The sequence below is a fragment of the Zalophus californianus genome, chromosome 8 (genome assembly GCF_009762305.2).
Source record: "Zalophus californianus isolate mZalCal1 chromosome 8, mZalCal1.pri.v2, whole genome shotgun sequence".
Lineage (NCBI taxonomy): Eukaryota > Metazoa > Chordata > Mammalia > Carnivora > Otariidae > Zalophus > Zalophus californianus.
The window spans coordinates 95,240,243-95,263,886 of record NC_045602.1 but is presented as its reverse complement, the minus strand read 5'-3'; the positions used below and the strand labels follow the sequence as shown (position 1 = coordinate 95,263,886).

At 45.3% G+C, this 23,644-nt stretch overlaps 1 protein-coding gene across 1 annotated transcript in view; it reads left to right on the top strand.

Moving 5' to 3' along the window:
- Nucleotides 1-22,081, top strand: part of SLC24A3 (solute carrier family 24 member 3) — a 492,589-nt gene extending 470,508 nt beyond the window's left edge. Inside the window, exons 16-17 of the mRNA XM_027623076.2 lie at nucleotides 16,662-16,727; nucleotides 20,131-22,081. Coding sequence (XP_027478877.1) covers nucleotides 16,662-16,727; nucleotides 20,131-20,280 — 216 coding nt within the window. The 3' untranslated portion in view covers nucleotides 20,281-22,081. The remainder of the gene's footprint in view (nucleotides 1-16,661; nucleotides 16,728-20,130) is intronic.
- The last annotated feature ends 1,563 nt before the right edge of the window (nucleotides 22,082-23,644 follow it).

Here is a 23,644-nt window from a genome sequence, read left to right as displayed (position 1 = left end):
CCACACTGGAGCCTGTACCTCCCACAGGTGGGAGGTATTTGGGGAGCCCCATGACCACCCATTGCTTTTGGAGCACAAAACAACATCATCCGTCAGTCACATAAAGAACATTCCAAGGGTTACATTCTTGGAGATTGGCTGAAGGTCAGTCATGGTTCTAGGCTCCCCTAAAGGCACGCAAGGTTTAAGTCACCAGACCTGCTGCATTAACACATTCTGCGTAGAAGATCAAATTAGAATTTATATGTTAGAATAAGTACCACTGCTACTATATCACAAACCCCCAAATTTCCCTGGGGTAGCCCAGCAAAGCTTTATTTCTTGCCCCAAATCCATTGCAGATATTTCCATTCTGGCAGCTCTCATGGATCTCCAAACAGAAACTCAGGGATTGGGGCTTATTTCATTCTGTGGTTCTGTCCTCTTGGAGTCCTTCTCCAATAGACACACAGAAAGCAGAGAAAGCAAGGGCATGGAAGATCATGTAGATCTTTTTTTGACAAGGACTGAAGGTGATGTGCGTCCTGCCTGCTCCCACCCATTGTCCAGATGAGTCAAATGTTCCCACCAAGAGGCAAGAAGGATCCAGGACACTTGTTTAGCTATTTTAGGAGAGGAGATGCAGGTGTCAGTGGACACTAGCAGCCTCTAAAGTCTGGGGCATCAGGTTGAGAGTGGGAGCCAACAAAAGGGTTTGCTGGATAACCTTTTACTGGAGCTGTTGAAATGTTGTTGTCTGAAGCATCAACCCATATCGTAGGGTTTTCTCCCTGCCATGACAACCTTCCTGGGGCACACTGGCCAATCCTACCTCTTTGAGCTCCTTTTTTCTGGGTCATATGTGGACCCTTCCTCTCCCAGTTAATACACCTTTCCTGTACTTAAGTTGAGAACAATATTATTGATTGTACTGAATTTCTCTCACTGAAGTCCTTAAAATACAAGTTCCCCTTGATTCTGTTTTGCCATTCCTCAAATAATTTCCTGGGTTTTCTATAGTCAAGTCATCTTGACTTTGTTATTCCTTTTTTCTGATTATAAAAATAGCTCATGGTCTTCATCGAAAATTAGAGGAACTCTAATTAGAGAATACTCTGGAGCAATGCCTGTGCAATAGAACTTTCTATAATGATGGAAGTGTTCTTTATTGTACTGTCAACTATAGTAGCCACTAGCTCCATGAGACTTTTTAAGAACTTGAAATGTGGTTGGTCCAAGTGAAGACCTGGATTTTTAATTTCATTTTAATTAATTTCAATTTATATAGCCACATATGGCTTATGGCTGCCCATGTGACTCTGCAGATTCAGAGGATACAATAAAAAACATGCATAGTTCAATCCGTAAATATCAATTACTAATATTTTAGCATATTTTTATTTCCACTTTGGTTCACATAGCTGAGACGTCACTGTAAAATTGCTTTTTTTTTACTCCTTATGATAGCAAACACATTTTCCTTAAAATCTTATAGAAACATCATCTTTAAAGGCAACCTCATATTCTAGTTACACCAAAATTTACTTAACCATGCTGCTGCTGTTAGACACATATTGCTTCAAGATTTTCACGGTTATAAATAATGATGCAACATACATCTTTGTATATCGATCTTATGGATTTTAGAGATCTATAAAAATTCTACATAAAACTGTATTTGCATTTGAGGTTATTTTCCTAGAGCTGGAGTTGTTACATAGAATATGAACACTTTGAAGCTCTTTACACATGCCTAATTATTTTTCCAAATGACAGTATTCCTGACATTTTAATTTGTCTTTATTTCATTTCTGAGATTTGGAGGACAGCTTCATGGCACCCTCCTATTCCTTTTTTTTTTTTTTAAACACAGGCTTTACCCCGACATTCTGACCACAGGAAGCTCCATGAGGGTGAGCTTCCTTGTGGCACATAGTATGGGGCATGTACATACTTGAGCCATGAAAAAAGTGTCAAATATATTGGGAATAGCACAACCTAACTTCCTTTGGAAATGCTACTAGTGACTCTCTGTCATTATTTAATCATACTCAGGCTTGGGTGTCTCCCTCCCTCCACAGGCTGCTCTATGCAATGTTCCATCTCTCATTTTATGGTTCACATTTAGATCCCATCTTCATTGGCACCCCAGACTCTGCCTAAGTTCTCTGCCCCTTAACCCAGCTCAGAGCACTGGGTGTGGACCTGTTGAGTTCCCCAGCAAATCCACCTGGTGCGTTCCTGTTTCATTTCCTCACTTAACCACTTATCAAAGTTATGAAGAAGTAAGAGTCAGACCTGTGTGAATTTTAACTAGTTTTTGTTGCCTCTGGTGAAGACTAGAGAGTAGTGGCTAAAGAGCAGGCAGCAAAAAGATGAAAAGAAACCGTACTCTAAATATCCTGGAAAATTGATCCATGAATAATAGACTTTTACCACATTGACTCTCTCCAGGGGCAGGGGATGCACATCCTTCCAGTGTCCCTAAGATCCACTGATCCATTGTGTTTATTTTTTCTTTACTGTGGTTACAACGTACAATCATATAAGGTAAAATCAAAACCTTTCCAAACAACAACAACAACAACAACTCATTCTAGATGCAAACCAGTTCCTCCCCACAGCTTTGAAATCTCCCTGACTGAACATGGACATGAGACCTGAAATTCCAATTCAGTAAAGCACATTGTCTGCCATAAATGAGCCCCAATGATCTGCCCTCCTTTCCCATCCTTCTGACATTCTCCCAACACTCTTCAGAGAGCAGAAAATTAAGCATGATTTTCATTCAGTAATATCCACGGCCATGAAAACATATGCTTTTCAGGTTCCAAACTTTAGTGACAGGGCAACATCATGAAAACAAAAATTCAGGCCCTATTAGATGTTTGGCTCAAATTCATATTTTCCATCTGTAGATGACATCATTGGGTCACTCTGGTCATTCTGCTGGGATTGTGCAAGGAGCACATCTAATCCTGTGGTTGAAGATTACCCTGAACTGAAGTGGAGGGGAAAATATAGGAGAAGAAACAGGCCACTTTGGTGATCAACAGCCATGGCACATAGGAGAATGCTCCTGGGGGAACTTTTGGTCAGAAGACTGGAAAAAGACATGTCATGTTGCATTTTCATCCAAATGCTATTTCTGTACTCAGTTCCAGAGAGATCTTCATTTTATGCCCAAGACACAAGCATCCAATGTAGGCCTTGCTTTTGAAAGCAGAAAATCAGTAATATAATCTATAAACTGTTCATGAACCTCAGGGAAATCAAGATTTTTTTATATATGGTGTGAGGTAAGGGTCCAGTTTCATTGTTTTGAATGTGGACATGTGTTTGTTTTAGCAACATGTGTTAAAAAGGAGATTTCATTTTGGACTTTTAAAATTCAAAGGAAAATATTTAACTTATTTTTTATTTATTTTTATAAAATTTGAGTATAGTTGGCACACAATATCACATTAGTTTCAGGTGTACAACTTAGTGTTTTGACAAGTTAATACATTATGCTTTGTTCACCACAAGCATAGCTACTGTCTGTCCCATTGCATCACTATTACAGTATCATTGACTGTATTCCTTATACTCTATTACTCCCATGGCTTACTCATTCCATAACTGGAGGCCTTCACCCATTTTGCCCAACACCCCACCTCCCTCCCCTCTGGCAACAATCAGTTTATTCTCTGTATTTATAAGTCTAATTCTGCTTGTTGTTTGTGTATTCACATTTTTAGATTCCACTTATGAGTGGAATCATACTAGTACTTGTCTTTCTCAGCCTGATTTATTTCACTTAGCCTAATACCCTCTAGGTCCATCCATGTTGTCTCAAATGGCATGATCCCATCCTTTGTTATGGCAGTGTAATATTCCACTATAAATACATGTGTGTGTGTGTGTGTATAGGTGTATATGCATACACACACACACACACACACACACACACACACTACATCTTCCTTATCAATTCATCTATTGATGGATGCTTAGGTTCCTTCCATGTCTTGACTATTATAAATAGGGGTGCATTTATCTTTTTGAGTTAATGTTTTTGTTTTCTCTTAGTAAATATCCAGTAGTGGAATTACTGGATCATATGGTATTTCTATTTTTAACTTTTTGAGGAAACTCCATACTGTTTTCCGCAGTGGCTGCACCAATTTACATTCTCACCAACAGTGCACAAGGGTTCCTTTTTCTCCACATCCTTGCAAATATTTCTTATTTCTTGTCTTTTTTATTTTAGCCATTCTGACAGAGGTGAGGTGATATCTCATTGTGGTTTTGATTTTCATTCCCCTGATAATGTGACATTAAGCATATTTTCATGTGTCTGTTGGCTATCTGTATATCTTCTTTGGAAAGATATCTACTTCCTTTTCAGTAATATTCATGACTTAGGAGCTATTAGGAAGCTATGTAGTCTAGAACCCTGGATTTTATAAGTAGTAAAATCTTAACTATCAGGAAAAGTTTTGAGCCTGAGTCAGAATAAAAAGGTGAATGGTCAAGAAGGAGGGAAGGACAGCCAGGTGAGCTGAATTAGGGAGAGACAGAGTAACAAAAGCATCCTCAGATCCTAGTGGCATTCTTTAAAATGCTACTTTTTTCGTGTTTTACTCAGTTTGATGTCTTTGGTTGAGAGGGCATTCAACGAAGAGGAAATCCCATAAGCAAAAGAATACCTCAAGTCCTGACCACATGCCTAGCCCTCTAGCCCTTTCACATGCTGCCCAAATACAGCATCACACTGCACACTGTAATCTCTTCTCCATGTCCCTGTTGATCCATTCTCATTCCTACCTTGTCTGATAGTTATGCACCCACATCATCTACCTGCTACTAAAGTCTGAATGTAGGACCATGTCCACTTCATGTTTGCCATTCACACGGTACACTTTGCCATCTTACACATAGCAGGACATTTTACTTGTTTAAATAGAGAATAAATTTTATTTCATCAAAGGTGGGGGCAAGCAACTCCTCATACATCAATAGCTCCTGAGAGCTTTACTATATTTCAGCTCAGGTAAAAAAAAAAAAAAAATATATATATATATATATATATATATATATATATATATATATATATATATTCATGGTGGTGATTCTGAATCATCAAGAAAAAGTTATAAAACATTTTCATCAAAAACAGTTAAGTTGCTGGCCTATAGAGAGATGGACTTTAATTTTCTGGGAGACTTTATTTCTACAGACTACATCTCTGCCTAGTAATGGTAGACCAAAATAGTGGCCCAGGATTTGGCCCAAGCAAGCTATGTCTTTTGGTTTTCCTGGAAGCCAGAAAATAACCATCTGGAACCAGATCACCTCACAGAAGGGGTAAAAGGGCTGCTATGCGGGGCTTCTCTTGTCCTTTTCCAGCTCATTCTTCAGGTGTCAGCTTGGATGTCTACTGTGATCTCCCAAGCTTGGGTCAGGTCTCATTCCTGTGTTTTTGAGCAGCTCCCATCATAGCTTACCTTTGACCCTTTGTCTGAGTCTCCCCCAGACAAGTGATCTCCCTGAGGGCAAGAACCGTACCCATCTTATGTGTTTGTTTTTCCTCTATGCCTGGTAGTTCCTGGTACTTAGAAGGTGCTCAAAAATATTTGTTGGATGGATGGATGGATGGTGGATGGATAGATGGATAGATGGATGGACGGATAGATGATCCTAACTTTCCCACCTTGAGTGGAAAACATGTGAACAGAACAGAATAAAGCAAAAGGATGACCTGAGAAGAGAGCAAGGGGGAAGAAAACAGCAATAGGAATAGCTTAGGGGCACCTGGATGGCTCAGTCAGTTCAGCATCCAACTCTTGGTTTCAGCTCAGGTCCTGTTCTCATGGGTCACTCAGTGGAGACTCTGCTTGAGATTCTCTCCCTCTGCCCCTCTCCCCACTCATATATGTGCTTGCTCTCTCTCTCTCTCTCTCAAATAAATAAATCTTTTTTTAGTCCTTTTTAAAAAAAAAGAATAGCTTAACATTCATTGAGTACCTACTATATGCACACGTGGCCTCATCTAATCCTGACAATAGCTAAATAAGGCAAGGATTACTTCTTCAACCAGCGTTGTTGTTTGTGCAGCTGCTAAATGTGCCAAGAACTTGGTGAGGTGCTGGGAACACAGAATGACAAGATACAGTAGATACTCCCCCTTAGAACGTGCACCAGGTTGGGGAAGACAGACAGTCAGTGAGTGACAAGTACATGAGTGTGCTAACTTGGGAGAGCAAAAGCCTCATGAAGGTAATGCTGTGATAGGGTGGGTGGCACACATCACTGTGGATTCTTTGGATAGGGAGGTGCGTTCTGTGCTGAGGAGCAAAAGATAAAGAAGAGCTGGGTGTTTGCAGGGCAGGGGGGAGCATTCTAGAGAAAGGGGGCTGCAAGTGCCAAGGCACTAAGGCATGCTGTGTCTGAGAACAGAAGGGAAGCCAGGCAATAGAAATGCAGGGGTGAGGTGGGCAGGGGTCATGGGTTTCATTCTAAGTGCACTGCTGTCCCAAGTCCTCTTCTGCAGACCAGGCAACCACATCTCAGAGAGGTTGTCACAGCCAAAAATAGGCAGAAGACAGTGAGACTTTTTTCTCTCCCCAGAACACAAGAGACTAAACCAGGAGGGAGAAGACTATTGCTAAAAGTAAATGGTGCCACAACGCCACCATGTACAGTTGAGGGCACAGGAGTGCGGGAGATGTTGCTGGGGTGGGATTTTAGACCGTATCCATCCCTGAGTTTGAATCTTCATTAGAAGAGAAGAAAGGATCGGCTTATAAGGCTAAAGCAAGTTCTGCAGCTTTACATAAAGAAAGAAGGACCTGACAAACCTTAAAAGACTCTTAATCATAGGAAACAAACTGAGGGTTGCTGGAGGGTGCAGGGAGGGAGGATGGGGTAACTGGGTGGTGGGCATTAAGGTGGGCATGTGATGTAATGAGCACTGGGTATGATACAAGACTGATGAATCACTGACCTCCACCTCTGAAGCCAATAATACATTATATGTTATTAATTGAATTTAATTTTTTAAAAAAAGGAAGGAAGCAACTCCTGACCTGCAGATTTCCATCCTAAAACTCCCACAGACATCATGGCAGCTAAAATCCTCGCTGCCCTAGGCCATGATGCATTATATGTCTACAATGGTTTTCCAGCTGAAGGTTGGAGGAAACATTCTGGATCCTTCCATGAGGGCTACACGTTTATTCAGTCCCTAGGTCCCCACCTGGCTTTCACCAGCTCCCCCCCCCCGGCCAGCCCCCAATGCCCAGCCACATTTGGGGGGCATCTCTGTGTAACCTCATGACGTGATACAGAACTCACTTAGAAAAATAGTTTCAGTTTCATGAAAAAGCAAACTTAAGGGTTTATTTGCCAGGAGCATTTTGCCTTCCCTCTTCACCTCCAACTTTTCCTGGGAGAGAGGCTTCATTTCTGGAAGGACACTCAGGGACCTCCTTCCATGTAGCATGGCAGTAAATCCCATGACATCTCAGCATCTCTCACATCAGAAGCTAGAAGCCCGAGTGGGCTTAATCGCCCCTCGTGCCCTCATAATGGACCTGCTGACAATTCTGAAGCAATTTTTCCATCTCTACTAGATGGGGCTTCTAAGTCATAATTACTGGATAATTACCACAAGACGGCTGTTTTGTGCATAGTATTAGGTTCAGGCATTTGATGGTGAGGAATAAATGCAGTTTTACAGATTTTGACATTTCTTAGCACTTGTGGTTTGCTCAGAAGCCAGCTAGCTACCTAAGTGCCTGAAACATTTCTAAAAGTCAGAGTTTGGAAAATGAGCACTTCTTGTCCCATTTTTGTGATGAATGTCTGTTCCACATGCTCTAACAGATTTAAGAAGGTCACCAGGCAGGCTCTGGGAAGCCAGGACAAAACTCAGATCTCTGAGCTAGGGCTTAGAAATGCAAAATGAATCCACAAAGTAATAGAGGGAGAAAGAGTTTATTATGTTTTTTTTTCCAAGCCAAGAGCCCATCTAACTTCAGAATCCACAAAGGTAAAAGGAAGAGGTGGTCAGAAACATTCTTTTCCCATACTTTCTGCCCAGTTCATTCTTTTTCTGATCAAACATTAACTGAATGCTTACTGTGTGCTAAGCTGGTAACCCCCACTGGGGATGCCTTGGTGAGCAGGCCAGACACCGTCCTGTGCCCCTGGGACTGTAGCCTCTGGAAGGAGACAGGTACACAAGAAATACCAAAACAAAGTGTGATGTGCGCCCTCCTAGAGCTGGTTGTGTGGGAGTTGCTCGGTATATGGCAGGGGTTAGGGACCTCCAATGCTTGTAAGGAAGTGATGCTTTTTCTGAGAATCTGAGATTATCAGGAGCCAAGCAGGTAAAGAATGTGAGAGGAACAGTTTGTAGAAGACAAAGATCCAAAAAAGTTTCACACACTGAAGGATCTGAGGGTGACACCTGGGACGGGGGGAGGGGGTTGGGGGGCAGGAAGTGGCAAAGTGGAGGGATGAGTGGCCGGGGTGAATTTAGAGATAGAGAGGGACCATGTGCTAAAGGATATGGTGAGCTAAAGCCAAGGCAGTGGGAAAATGAAGGATATGAGGGAGGGAGTGGTGTGATTGCGTGTGCCTTTTAGAAAGAAGATTCTGACTACTACACAGAGAAGAGTTTGGAGTCAGATCAGACTGATGACAGCAAGACCTGTTATGAGGCATTTGAAGGAGAGAGAAAATATAGTGACCTAGACTAGGACAGTTGTATAAGTTACCTATTGATACCATAATGCTGTGTAACAAACCATCCCCAAACTCAGCAGCCTGCATACATTATCATGTATTTCTCATTCATGCATCTGCATGGTGACAGGTGTTTGGCCAATCGAGGTTTGGCTCCAGGCTTCAGACGGGGCTATTCCTTGTGTCTCTCATCCTCTTTGGACCAGTGACTTCCCGAGACACATTCCTTGCAGGATGAACACACAAGAGGTCATGTCAATGATGGAAGTATATTTCAAACCTGTGTTTTTGTTAAATCCACTAATATCCCATTGGCTAAGCAAATCACATGGCCAAACCCAACTCCAAGAGGCAGAGAAATGCCTCTGCCCACCATGAGGCTATAGAAAGGGGGTGGACACAGAACTCTGACAGTGGGGCACTGGAGCTGTCTCTTATAGGCTCTGGAGAACTGAACGGCTCTTTGTAACCTTGCCCTCAGTGAGGCCATATTGGTAGCTTACACCCAGCCAAAGTGGAGTGTTTCAGCCATGGAAAGCAGCAGAATGCCAAAATGCCACTAATAAGGCCAGTCTACAAACTGTTCCCACAGCATCTGGATAGGGAATTTGGGGACAGTTTGCTGACATCTTACTGAATGGTTCTTCTTGAGGTTGTCCTAGCAGAGCTCCTGCCCTTACAGGTCCCCCATGGATGGGCTTCCCTGGGTTGCCTAAGGCCTGAAGCCTATTCATTTCACTACCCCAGTTTAGATCCTCCCAGAAACCATTCAATCCTGAGACAAAGATTTGAGGTGAGGTGGGTATTGGGGAGGGGCAAGAAACTCCCAACAGAGGAGTGGGGATGGATGGGCAGGGAGATGGGCAGGGAAGGCAGCCAACCGAAGTCATGGGAACTGGAGCTCAGTCCCTGGGCGGGTGGGGGGCTCTAGCAAATGGTATACACTTCCATCTCAGAATGACCACATCTGAGGGGCAGGGGAGCTACGTGTTTATGCACCCACCCCGAGAGTCATTGGTACAGGGTAGCTTGGCACTTCCAGAGTTCAGGAAAAAGCCCTCGAGGCACAGACACTGGTATTGTTGTGGAGAGGCAGCTGGTCCCACAAAAACGGTAAGAAGGGGGCACTGGGACATGGATGGGGTCCCAGAGGTATCTGCCACACTGGCATCTGTGGTTCCTAAAGTTTATTCAGGATGGTTTCAGAAATGATAAGCAGGAAAGGTCAAGATGCCACTTTTGAGGGTTCTTAGTGGGTGAAGAGAACTCCAGCATTTTCCCTGTGCCCTGCAGGGTGCAAGGAAAAGTCTAGACTTTACTGTCGGAATTCCAGTTTTCAGTCTACACTGATCCCTTACCAGCTTCCTGGCCTTGTGTGATATTATGACTTATGGTAAGAAATACATGTTTGATCTTCATCCCTGTTTCTAGCACAGAGCTCCTAAAACTTCTGGAATTTTCCCAATGATGAGAGCTATAAGGTGTCTTCTGTTATGTTAATGAGGTGACTTTCCTGTCCCATCTAAGGGTGGGAGCTGGTTGCCAGGAGAACCAACCACGTGATTAAAAGGTTGACACTTTTTTTCAACTGTTTGAAAAACAGTTGCTGACAGGGAGAGGAGAGAGGCTGGAAGTTGAATCAGTTGCCAATAGCCAATGATTTAATCAATTCCCTACGCAGTGAAGCCTCTATACGAACCCAGAAGGACGGGGTTCCGAGAGCTTCCAGGTTAGTGAACACGTGGAGGTTTGGGGAGGGTGGTTTGCTCCAAGACAGCATGGAGGCTCTGCTCCCTTTCCCCATACCTCGCCCTGTGCATCTCCTCCATCTGGCTGCCCCTAAGTTATATCCTTTTATAACGCACCCGTCATCTAGTCAGTAAAATGTGTTCCTCAGTTCTGTGAGCCGCTCTAACAAACTAATCAAGACCAAGGAGGGGGTCCTTGGAATCTCCAATCTATATAGTCCATCAGAAGCACAGGTGAGACCTGGACTTGTGATTGGTATCTGGGGGCAGGGAGGGCAGTCTTGTAGGACTGAGCCCTTTCCCTGTGCGATCTGATGTTGTCACTGGGTAAATAGTGTCAGAAGTGCGTTAAATTGTTAGGGCGCCTGGGTGGCTCAGTCAGTTAAGCGTCTACCTTCTGCTCAGGTCATGATCCCAGAGTCCTGGGATCAAGTCCCACATCAAGCCCCGAATCAGGTTCCCTGCTCAACAGGAAGTCTGCTTCTCCCTCTGCCCCTCCCCCCTGCTCGTGCGCGCTCTCTCTCTCTCTCTCTCTCTCTCTCTCAAATAAATAAATAAATTCTTTAAAAAAAAGAAAAAAAGAATTGAGTTAAATTGTAGGACACCCATCTGGGGTCACCGAAATGCTTGGATGTGTGGGGAAAACCCACACCCACACACGAATGGGAATTGGTGAGCAGAATCTTACCTTGGCCAAGTGCTGAACTTCCCAGAGCATCAGTTGTCTCATCTTTACACGGGGAGAACAAACCCACCCTACCTACCTCCAGAGTTGCCACTAGAATTCCACACAGCCCTGTGTTTGTGAGAGCCCCCTGGATGGGACAGGACTCAGACACCACCTGCCACTGAAGCGCCTCTTCTCTGTAGGCTTATTCACTTTCTCACCTCATTTAATTGTTCTGGGAAAGAGATTCCCACCCGGTGATATTTTACAACATCAAACCAAGGCTAGACACATCCATTTGGAGCCTACACCCACACGAATGTTCAAACTACCCAAATCTGAAAATGCAAAGTGACATGCAGCATGCGTTCCAGGTCATAAATAAATTAGCAAAAATACAGGGGCTCCTTATTTTTCCTAAAAGAATTCCTCTGGTTGTGTACAATTGACTTCAAACCATAGAGAGATTTTAATCTATAATATGGGGAAGTCAGAACCTTTGAGGCTGGGGATTTTGGACCCCCAAACTGTGTAGGATTTAGGGAACTACTTATGAACCGTGTGCAGAAATAAAGCTAGGTCTGAATGGGTGTCTGTGTGTGCATGCAGATGAAAAAATATACATGCATCATGGTCTAATTTCTGTTGACTTGGCAACCAGCCAGCCTTCTGTTTTCTCTGCAACAATTGCCATGAGGGAATTAGAGAATGAATTCCGTATTTTGAAGGAAAGAAATAAAAACAGTGTTCAATGTCAGGGCAATTGTACCTTGCATGCTCTTCGGTGGGCATTGCCATGGAGATTTGCTGCATTTGCACTTAATGGACCCTGTATCTGTGACTCAGGAAGCAGGGAAACCATTGTTTAGATCAACACTGTGCATGGCTAGAGCTCCAAGTCTTTTGCAAAGGTAGTCCAGAGATGAGACGGGTCCGTGCTATTGCTGGCTTGCACGATCCAAGAAACTAGATTTTAAGGGGGTTGAGTTAAATTTGCTGCCCTTGGGGAAACTTACTGGGGTGCTGGAAATGTTTTATGTCTTGTTGAGTTGTGGATTACATGGGTACATGCATTTGTCAAAACTTAGCCAATAAGAGAGATTTGAGCCTTTACTGTATGCAAATTATGCCTTTTTTTTTTTTTACAAAAAATCCTATTTTGGTGCCCTCTCACTGTGTTGCTTAAAAAGATCAGCTTAAAGCCACCCCCACATCAGTCTCCTCATCCAGCTCTGAAATCTTGCCCCTTGCCACCCAGCCTTACTGCCTCCAATGTGCACACACACTCCATGTGTGTGCACACACGTGGACATACTCACACATGTGCACAAGCATACACACATGCTCAGCATCACCCGCAGATATTTATTTAAATATACAACATATGTAGACAAGTGGGGAGCTAGGTGCTAGGTGGAAGGAGGCAAAACTGAAGACCCAGGCATCTGCCATTAGAGCAGTGGGACTAGCTGGGGAGGTGAGAAGGCTACCCAGGCAAGGTCAGGACATGATCTGCATCGGTAGTGGGGATAGGGCCAGCGAGGGCTCAGTGAACTTGGAAGAGACAAAAGGACTGAGGGAGGGATGGGCAGGATAGAGGTGAGGTAAAAAGGAGGTACGCACCCCATCTGACAAGACTGAGGTTCCAAAAGGGAGACAGCAGTGTACTAAAGTGAGGAAAGTGGATCTGCCCTGTTTGGAGAGGCTCCTAGTGCCCAGCTAGTGAGAGGGGATACCGGTGCGTGAAAGAGTGTGTTTGAGGTCCCAGCAGACCCCCTGGCCGTCTTCATTATCTCCATTCCTGCTTCTCCTGTGGGTGAGAGGGGCCACTGTAGGTCTCTTTTCGTTGTGTTTGTGAATTATAAAAATCAATGCATGTTAATAGCCCCAAACTAGAAGCAAGCCAGATGTCCATAAACAAGAGAATAATTAATAAGCCGTGATATATTTATGCTGTTATAAAAAGAAATGAGCTATTGATGCAATGAAAAATACGAAGGAAATGAAGAAATCTTTAAAAATTATGCTGAGTAAAAGAATCCTGGTGTAAAAGAACACACATTTTAGGGCTCCATTTATATGAAGTTTCTTGGACGGGCTAAGCTTAGAAGCAGTGATTGATCCTGGGTGAGACTAATGAGGGAACAAGAGAACTTTCTGGGGAGGATGGAAGTGGTCTCTATCATGGCCACAGTTGAGGTAACACAGGTATATGCATTTCTCAGAACCCACTGAACAGTGCAATCATGATTTGTGAATTTCACCATACAGAAATTGCATCTAGAAACAAAAGACCTTTGAACTATAATTGAGCCCTTTGGTAAAATGGTATAATAAAATGGTGTCATTCTTTCAATTTTTCTGAATGCTTGAAAACTTTCATAATAAAATGTTAGGTGAAAAAAAGGATTCTTAAAAAAATATAAAGTGGGGAAAGGGGACAGGGAATGTTGGACAGGATTGCATTGCTTCTGGAACACCATCCAGAAATGGCAGCCAGGGTCTCCCTGCTCCCAGCCTCTCTCTGAGCAGTCCACCCTGCTCCATTTCACTTCTGCAAGGAAACGGATTCATCGTCTGTTCATTGGTTACATATTGAAGCATGTGGTCTTTGCTCAGCCTTGTGCCCGGCGGAGGATAAAGTCAGACATGGTTCTCCGCCCTTATGGTGTTTGCCATCTACTGAGGCTTTGATCAGGGGGCTGCTGGGTGGTGAGTTTATAAAAGAAGAAGCCAGGGGTACCAGGGAAAGGATTAGGCAGCTCATGAGTTGAATGGAGAATAATGGCCCAGATACACTGAGAACTCACTATACACTAGGTCCTATTCAAGGTTTTTAACATGGATTAATTCAGTTAATCCTCACAACCACCTCATGAGGTGGGAATTGTATTATCTCCATTTTACTTCTCAGAAAACTGGGGCATGGGGAAGTTAAGTCATTTTCCATGATGATACAGCAACTCGGTGACCGAGCAGGGATTCAGAAGGGGTTTGGTGAACTGGATCTGGAGTCTGTGCCCTAAACCAGGGGTCAGCAGACTTTCTGGAAAGGGCCAGAGGGGAAATATTTTAAGCCTCATGGGCAATATGGTCACTATGGAACTTCTCGACTCTGCCACTGCAGAAGTAGACAATATACAAATGAACGAGCTGAGCTCCAATAAATTTCATCTACAAAACCAGGCGATGGGCCAGATTTTAGTTGGCCAACTCTTGCCCCAAACCATCCATAGTCTCCAGTGATTGGGAGATGTTCAAGTTGGACCCACAGGCAACTGAAGAAAACCTAATTCCTGACTGTCATGTACATGTGGAGGTGGGGATTCAGATAGCAAGGAATCAATACAGGCTTTGAAAGCTCCGGTCTGTAATGAATGAAAAAAACAAAAATTACCCCTAGGTGCGTGTGGCAATCTGTTACCAAAGGAACACTGCAGAGGAAAAGGTGAAAACATGAAAAATACTCAGAAACCCCACCAAGTCAGTTGTCTTTAGTCTTTGGAGACAGATTTACAATTTTAGAAGCACCACTCTTTGAGATTTTATGTCAGTGGAGGAAGAGTAAAGTTCCAAAGCTCTAGTTGAATATGATTGATTTTGAAAAGACAGAAGGCTTGGCCAAAGAGAATTTTCCTGCTTAGAGCTTGGCTCTCACTGGCTCTTGGTTTCTTAGGGGCAGGAAATCACTTTACTCAATTCTTGTTGCTGACAAGGATTCAACCCTAGAGCTCAAAGGGTGAGCTGGGCTGGGAATGCACTGACCACGTGCTTAGCAGAATCCATGCAATGTTGACAGTTAAGAGTTCAAAAGTGTTTCTGAGAGGGATGATTTGAGTCCTTTGCTCTTAAAAAGGCATTTGGTGGCTGGGAATAATTTCCAGCTGGGGTTCAGCAGATGGTTGGCTCACATGGATTGTGCCAGCAGGGGAGAGGGTTAGAACATTGCATAAAGAGATATGTTATGTTCCTGGGTCCCCACACAAAGGTTTTGACTGTTAAGGGCATGGAGTTTCCTGTCACCAAAAGGTAAACCGAACACACCCACCTACAGAGACACCCACATATTCCCATACCTATACCCCAGGGTTGAACTGGTAAAAGAGTGGCAAGAGGCACCTTGGACCTTGTCAGAAGGGCCCCAAACCACTTCTAATAATCACCACTCAGTTCTCTAATGAAATGATCAACCTGCCTTGCTTTTCCTTCCTGTGGATACAGATGAGCCTTTGACTCCCAGCTAGACAGTGTATGTTGGTGGGGGGCTTTATTGTCCCCAAACCTCCATGCAGATAAGACTTTACAAGAGAACTGGTGAAAATGAATGTCAAAGTCCCAGCCCCAAAACCCGTGGAGATCAGATGTGGATTTAGCCTCAGTACTGGCTTAAAGTCAGTGTTTCTTAAACTTTCTCACACATCAGAACCACCTGGAGGGTTTATTAAAACACTTGGATAGGTGCATCCCCATAGTTTCTGATTCAGGAGGTCTGGGTGTGGCCTGAGATCCTGCATTTCTAGCAAGCCCCCAGGTGACGCTGGTCCAGGGAGGACACTTTGAGCATGGCGGCTCTAAGGCATACTTCCTATTTCAGGGTAGCCTACCTCATGACCTTGACCTAGGTCAAGGCAGAAGGGACATCTTCTCTACACTATGAAAGAAACTCTGTAATATTTTTTGGCCCGGTTGGCCTCTAAATATTGGACCCTGCCCAATACCGCAGCCACTAATCACATGTGTCTCTTTAAGTGTAAATCTGAATTAATTGAAGATAAGATTAAAATTTTTGTTCAGTTGTATGAGCCACATGTGCCTAATGGCTGCCATATGGGACAACACAGATACAGGACATTTTCATCATGGCAGAAAGTTCTACTGGACAGCGCTATTTTATAAGAATTCCAAAAATTGTTTCTCTCTTTCTCTTCAGTGTTTGGCAGCTAACCCCCCTGTCTTACTCTGAAAGACAAACAAAACAAAATCCTTTTACGAATATCAGGAATGGAATGTTAACTCTTTCCTCTTCTTTGCTTGCTTACAAGAGCAAGACTTATCCCTCTCTTCCTGTCAAGTCTGGCGGGAGTTCACAGACAATTTAACGCAAAAGAGATAAAAAGTTTAGTAATATTTTTTCAAAATATTGCTCCCATCCCTCACATCACAAGATTTACCCTAAAAGTTGTATGTCAAGAAAGCACATGCTTCCTGGAGGTCAGGTCCACAGGGAAGTGTTGTGGGCACCAAGAATCAGGCCACACACGACAGGGAATTCAAGTGACCATGGGGCAGCCCAGTGGGCACTGCCTCTGGAGGGAAGAATGGGGTTGGACTGAGAGGGGACTAGACAAGGGAGCCCCTGGCTGTCCTAAGAAAGTGCACGTCCCTGCTCCCAGCGGCAGAGCATGGCTGTCGAAGCTCCCTTTTGTTTGCCATCCTGAAGCAGAGATTTGGACTGCCCACTATTCAGAGTTGCTTCAGCCCCTGCACTGAACAGATGCCTTTTTAGAAGACTAACAGCGCATCCTTTCTTACAGATTCGGCTAAACAGCAGAGGACTCATCTACTCCGTGGGCTTACTCCTGGCCTCCGTCTTTGTCACGGTAGGGCTACAGCTCCTTCCCCTCTCCAGTTCCTGTGACTCCTCTCCCCTTACCCCCACTCCCGCCCTTGAGTTCTTTGGCTACAGAGCTTGTTTGGACAACAGATGGGCTTGGCCTCCGGGTGGATGGGGACAATCGGCCTCCAGATGTCCCATCTCCTTCATGGCTGTTTCCTTTAGAAGTGGATCCTAGCAACTCCCTAGAAAGCCTTCCCTCTTTGTGAAAGGAGCCAGCCCTCCTCTGAGAAGCATGGCCCTGCCTCATGCCAAGCCCAAGCCATTTTATCAAAAGCAAAGGGGAGATCCCACTTTTTCTGCAAGATTAGTCAAGAGAAGGGTAGATTCCAATTAATTATCTGTTCCAGGTTAATAAGCATCTCCATAAATCCATGGATTTGACCAATACTCGGAGACTAAGAACACATTGTTTTACTCACAATGTACTTTTATGCCATTCTGCTATCTTGGCCATTATATCTACTTGTATAATTTGATATTCCAACTCAGCTGACATGTTTTGGTGGGAATTGATTCACACCAACACATGGACTGGTCCACATGAAGTATCTGTTAACATACAAGTATGCAGTTGAATTTTCACATTAGAAAACATTGAGACACAATGTGTTTCTTCTTAAAATTTTCAAGGAAACAGTCATTGAGTTACACTGGCATGTGAACGTCCATATGCTAGAGAATAGGAATTTAGAAGAGCAGGCAGGAAGCTGGAGGTCATCGACAGGATCAGACTGTGAGTCAGATGTCAAGGATTTACTAAAGCAAACACTGCCTTACACAAAAGTGAGAATCTATGCAATCCTTTGTTCTGTAGCTTAGGAGGTTCTTTGGGTCTCGTGTGACTTAGGCTTATGGTACCTGTCATAGCCACACATTGTGCTCAATGCTTTGCATACATTTTCCCATTTGGAGCTCACCACATGCCCATCAGATAGACACTACATCAACCCCATTATACAGATGAACATCTGAGGCCTCTAGAGAAATTGACACCAAATGAATGAACGGGCAAGCCATCCGACATCAGAGTGCATGCTTACAGCTACATTTGTACAACCTCTAGGAGATGGGGCTAGCCACCACCTGGGATGTTGAAATGGGGTTGCTAGAAGATGGAAGAGAGGTAGATTTGTCGGGGGTGGGGGAAGAGCAATTTCAAACATCTTGAGCTTGCAGTGCCTGTTCAACACCCAAGGGAGAGGTCAAAAAAGCCACTGGAAAGATGACTCTGAGTTCAGAAGAAACGTCCAAGCTGGAGGCCCCAGAATGTGGATGGTATTTAAAGCCAAGCAGTTAGATGCAGGCAGCAAGGGGGTGAGGAAGGACAGAAAAGAGAAGAGGCCCAACATCTGAGTCTTGGTGCCCTCTGGTAGTTAGAGGTCAGGATGATGATAATAAACACCAAAAGAAACAGAATGAGCCGTTAGAGAGGTAGGAGGAAAACCAGGAGAGTATGGCATCTAGAAGCCAAGTGGAGAAGGTATTTCAGGGTGGAGGGAGTGATAGGCTCTGTCACGGGAGTTGAGTCCTGAGCATTGGCCATTCGAGTTAGCAATACAACATTATCGATGTTCTTAATGAGAGGGTGGTTGTGTGGGGCAATGAGGCAGAAGGTTGAGTAGGACAAGTTCACAGAGAATGGAAGGAGAGAAATCGGACACAGTGGTATTTACAACTCTTTCAAGTCATCTTGCTGTAAAGAAAGGAGAGAAAAAATGTAGTTGTTTTTTAAGAGGAGAGAAGTAGAAGCATTCTGGTATCCCAGCTAGAGTAATCCAGGGGTGGGGCAGGGAGATGGAGAGGAAAGGGGGGCAGTTGCTGGGGCCATGTTCTTGAATGGTGGGGGCGGTGGGATTGTGTACATGTGTGAAGGAGTGGACAGGGCCATGGACAGGGCCATGGGCAGTGGGACCTCACTGGCAGGAGAGAAGGCGAGCAAGTGGGTCTGGTGGTGGGAGCTCTGTGGATGGAACATGGTCACGTGCTGAGAGTGAAGGTGGAGAAGTGGGTGTGGGGGGTCTGAGAAGAGGGGAGAGGCTGGAAACAGCCATCCAAGGAAGGGGGAGACAGTGCACTTAGGGAAATGTGGGATGATTGCCATAAATGGCCCACTTGAGGTTTATGGGCTTGAATTTAAAGTGAGACTCTTCAGCATGGCCAGGCATTTTCCTCCAGCCTGGGTCAGCAGCACGGAAGCAATGTGGAGTCCCTGGAAGCTGGGCTTGAACCCAAGGCTGTGGCTCCGCCATGGGAGCGCCAGAGAGACCAGTGAATGTGGTGGATGCCCAGGGGTGGTTCTAGCGATTGCTGGTGGGATTTTGGCAGGGTAAGATGGGACAGAGGTGGGTCCAGGGGGTGGCATGCAGGAGAATGGTGGTGGTAGCTGTGAATTCTGGGTCCTGCAGGTCTGCAGAGTTGTGGGAGGGAGGGTACCAGATGGACTAAGATGGAAAGAGGAGATGGCAGAGAGCGGGATGAAGGACATTGAGAGCGTAGAGTTGTTTCTGTTCTTGCTCATCGCCGGCTCTCAGCTACGTGGCTGGCCAGCAGAACTGGTCAGTGGCCTGCACCTGCACCTGCCCTGACAGCAGCCACTGGCCATGTGTGGATGTGGAGCACATGACATGTGGCTAGTACAACTGAGCAACTGAGTTTTTAATATTATTTGACTTACGTTCAGATTTGGGCAGCCACATGAGACTAGTGGGTGCAGTGCAGGTGCAGGGTGGGAGATGGGGTTGAGGACAGGTGTTGGGAAGATCCTCTCCATGGACGGTGAAATCGCCGGGAAGAGCGTCAGGGTGCTGTAGATAGGAGTGGCAGTGAGTGGGACTTGGGGATCTGGGGAAGGGGGAGTGGGGGAGTCTGGGTTTGCAGTGTGGACTGTAGCAGATGGGATGGAGTGTGACTGTTGGAAGTCTTTAGATTCCAAGCTGGGTGTTTCTGGGGAAGCAGCAGTGAGGAGCAAGGGGTACAACTCCCTTGCCTCCAGGCGTGGGAATGGAAGAGATGCGGCCACCACCTGCCAGGAGATGTGTCCTCAGGAAGAGCCAGGGGCTGCTTGGGGACAAGAGGGTGAAGAGTCAGAACAGGTGATTCGGGCACAGAGCAGTGCTGGGTTGGAGTCCAGGGCAAGTGTGATGGCCGCGGTGCCTGAGTCGATTGGTCCCATCATTATGACTTTTTAAAGTTATTTTAAAGTTCTGACTTCCCTTCTTGATTTCAGTGTTCTGATCTTCCAAAACGTGAGCGATGGGCTTGGGGGGCTCAGAGACACTTGGTGCCCTGCGAGGCATTGGCGGCCCCGCCCCCAGACCCCGCAAAGCCCCCCCCCCACCTCGTGCCGCCTCTTCCCGCACCCTCTGACCCCGCTGTGTGTGTTGCAGGTGTTTGGCGTTCACTTGAACAAGTGGCAGCTGGACAAGAAGCTCGGGTGCGGGTGCCTTTTCCTGTACGGCGTATTCCTGTGCTTCTCCATCATGACGGAGTTCAACGTGTTCACGTTTGTGAACTTGCCCATGTGCGGGGACCACTGACCCGCCCGGCCGCCCGTCGAGCCTTGGGCCTCCTTTTCTGTGCAATACAAGATCCAGCCGCACCCCGAGTCACGCGGCCCGCCCCCGCCCCGGGGCCGGGGCCTCCGGCTCTCCCGCGCTGGTCACAGGCCTCCGCTTCTGCCTCGGTGGCCCAGGCTGTCCCCGCCCCTCCCTGCTCCCGCCCCTCCTCCCTGGTTTTCTCCCGCCCACCCCTTCCTGTCTCCTCCGTGTGAAGACTCTGACATCCGCGTGAATTTTCAAGCTCCATTTTTGAACAGTGACTGAGATTCTAGGAAAAGACAACAAACAAACAAACAAAAAACTGGCTGCTAACTGGCCCAAGCCAGGCAAAACTTATTACAATCCCTCCTCCTTTTTTAAGTTATTGGATGGAAGACAAACCTAATTTATGACCTGAGACTGTCAAAAGAATAGAGGAGAGGATATATCGATGCTAGGGAGTGTTTGGGATTTCGTTGTTTTGAGGTAATGCCTAGGTGACTGGGTTTGGGGAGGTTGTTTCACTTGCGGGGGAGCTGCCCCCTTTTCTTCCTTTTCTTCCAGAGACGGAGAGTTTCTCTTGAATCTTCTTTCACTGGGCTCTGGATTAGCAGACGATCTACAGGTTGTCCCTGCCATGTGTTCTGGGGTCATATCCCAGGCACGGTAGAATATGCATGGATTTGGCACTTAGTAGAGGAACACGTGGGCGGGGCCACCGGGAACAGATGCGTGACGTTTCATATCCGTGGACGCCTCCCCGAAGTCCTGTAGGCGTTACCTAGGGGGCACGAGGCTTTCAAGGAAGAAGACAGCTTCCCACATAGCCATTAGGATCATCTTTTTCTCACTAGGTTCCTTCTAGTCTCTCAAGCAATAGTTCTAGCCTGCCTGAGGCCTTGGATGAGGGGCCCTGGTTACATTCCCCATCCGTGAGGTGCCAGGCAGTCAGCACCAGAAGCTTCCCAGCCCGTGAGTCCCTGAGATGCGCGCTCGTCGCTTGGTATTTGGGGTTACAGGGAGTGACCCAGAGGCCACCACTGCTTTTCGTGCAGGAGTTACAGACACTGGTTTCTTGGAAAATGGAGAGAAGCACACTTTGCACAGACGTCGTCACTAAAGTCCCGATTTGCCACTCGGTATTGAGTACACTGGACCCTGACAGCTGGCTCTTGGGCCAGCGTCCTTCCTCATGGGACGCCTCCACCAAGCTGCCCCAGCTCCGCCCCTCCCATCCTGGAGGATGGCCAGGGAAGGAGAAAACAGAGAACTGACTGACACCTTTGGAACCGCAGAATGTGTTCAATGCAAGACTCGCTCAAGGGCATAAGTTATTGTGAACATTGTTGCCAATCACTGCTCAACAGCCCTGCTAGATTTTGTATGATGCTGAATTATTATGCAGACTAATTCCACCGAGTTGAGACCCACCCATGCTTGTTACACTTGTATTTATTGAAACTGTGGATTCTTGCCCGTGCTGCCCCCTGTATTTACTTTAAGCACTGATCACTTATCATTCATTCAGTATGGTTCCCCCCCATCCCTTGTACACATTCTGGTATGAATTGTAAAAATAACCTGCTACAAATTGGTTGAATGTTTCTGTCGATGGTGCAAACCGAGGCCAGCGTTAGCCGATGGGGCACCTGCCCGAAGGAGGAACGGGAGAGGAAATCACCAATTTGGGCTCTCAGAGCTAAGACACACGTATTGATTCTGTTGCACATTTTGCACTGGTTTATGGAGATTGTTTTCTTGGACGGATAGTGTAAAATAAACTTCTTTGTTCTGTATCCTTCCTTGAGCAGCACGCTTTACTTCCTCTCCTTAGAGTGTTGCCTGTTTTAACTACACTGACCTGTATGTGTCAGTGGAAGGAAGTGGCCAGGTATTCGTGCTTCTACTCTTTCTGGGTGGACTCACCTGGAAGGCTGGCAAATGTCTGGTGGATTGCAAGTATGAAGTCACAAATCATGGGTCTCCTCTAAATCTCGCAGGGACTTTGTATCTGTCATCCTGTAGAGTCCATGCAACGCTCTCTTAGGAATTCTTTCAGCTGGAGTGAGAGGAAGAGATTCCAGCACTGCTGATAACATTCAGCAACGTTCAAGTTCTTTATCCTGTCTGACCTGACTACTTTTCAAATGTGAAAATTCAGACTTCCCTGAAGCTAACTCCTGAAAAGAGAGACTAACACATCTTTGTGATAAGCCACATTCTTACCCTGAGTGACTCCCAAGAAATAATTACCCAGATCTAAAAGTAGACCAAGGTTAGTGCACAAGCCAGGTTTCCACCTGAAGCAACGGAATTCATTTATAGGAACCAGAAGAAAAATTGCCAGTAAGTCACAGCACCAACTTCTATTTAACTATGTAAAAAAATATATTCCCCTAGGGGTGCCTGAGTGGTTCAGTCAGTTAAGTGCCTGACTCTTGATCTCAGCCTCGGGTCTTGGTCTCAGGGTCGTGAGTTCAAGACCCATATTGGGCTCCACCCTGGGTATGGAGTCTACTTAATATATATATTATATATATATATATATATATGTATGTATATATGTTTTTCCCAGGTTGGAGGGAAAAGGTGTTGACATCTAAAAATGCTTTACCACTCTTTGTGCATTTTATACATATATGCTGGACATGGACAGGGTATTTGCATTATTCTGACTGGTACTTTTTATATTGGTCTTCATTAGCTTTAGTCTTAGGCAAAACATTTGATCTGAAGCTTGATTTTTTTTTTCTTTCAAGCACACTTTCTATGATATCTTTAGAAACTGTAGTTCCATGCTAAATTTCTCAAAGACAAAATCATGGGATAAGGTAAAGTTCCCATGCATAATGATTGCCAACCTAGGAACAGGGAAGGTTTCGTATATGAAATAAGCACTTGGCCTATTTCTGCCCAGATCCCTACCATGCACGATTGTGTCTTGAGTTATCGACTGAGAATGTGGTTCTAAATGAGCTGCTCTCCAGTGATGCAAGATAGCTGATGTTGCTATTTTCACTGCTTCCACTGTTCTGGGATTTATTTGGGAGGGGTTAGAATGGATGTAAGGGAAGAATTTTGATTCAATAGGCTATACCTGACAGTAACACCAGAGAACCCTCTCAGCAATTTTCTGGAATGTGCTGGTGAACTACCCAGGCTGTGATCTTGTATATAAGGGGGTAAGGGAAGACGGATGCTGGAGTTTGCTCTTCTTCCTCAGCACATCCTAGTTGACCCTACAAGGAGGAACTGCCAGAAAGTCCTCTTTTTCTGGAAAATATATTCCCAACCATGTCCTGGCCTGCTGGGACCCCTGCCAGCACACATACCTGTTAGGTGGCTTTGGATGCACTGAGAGGCC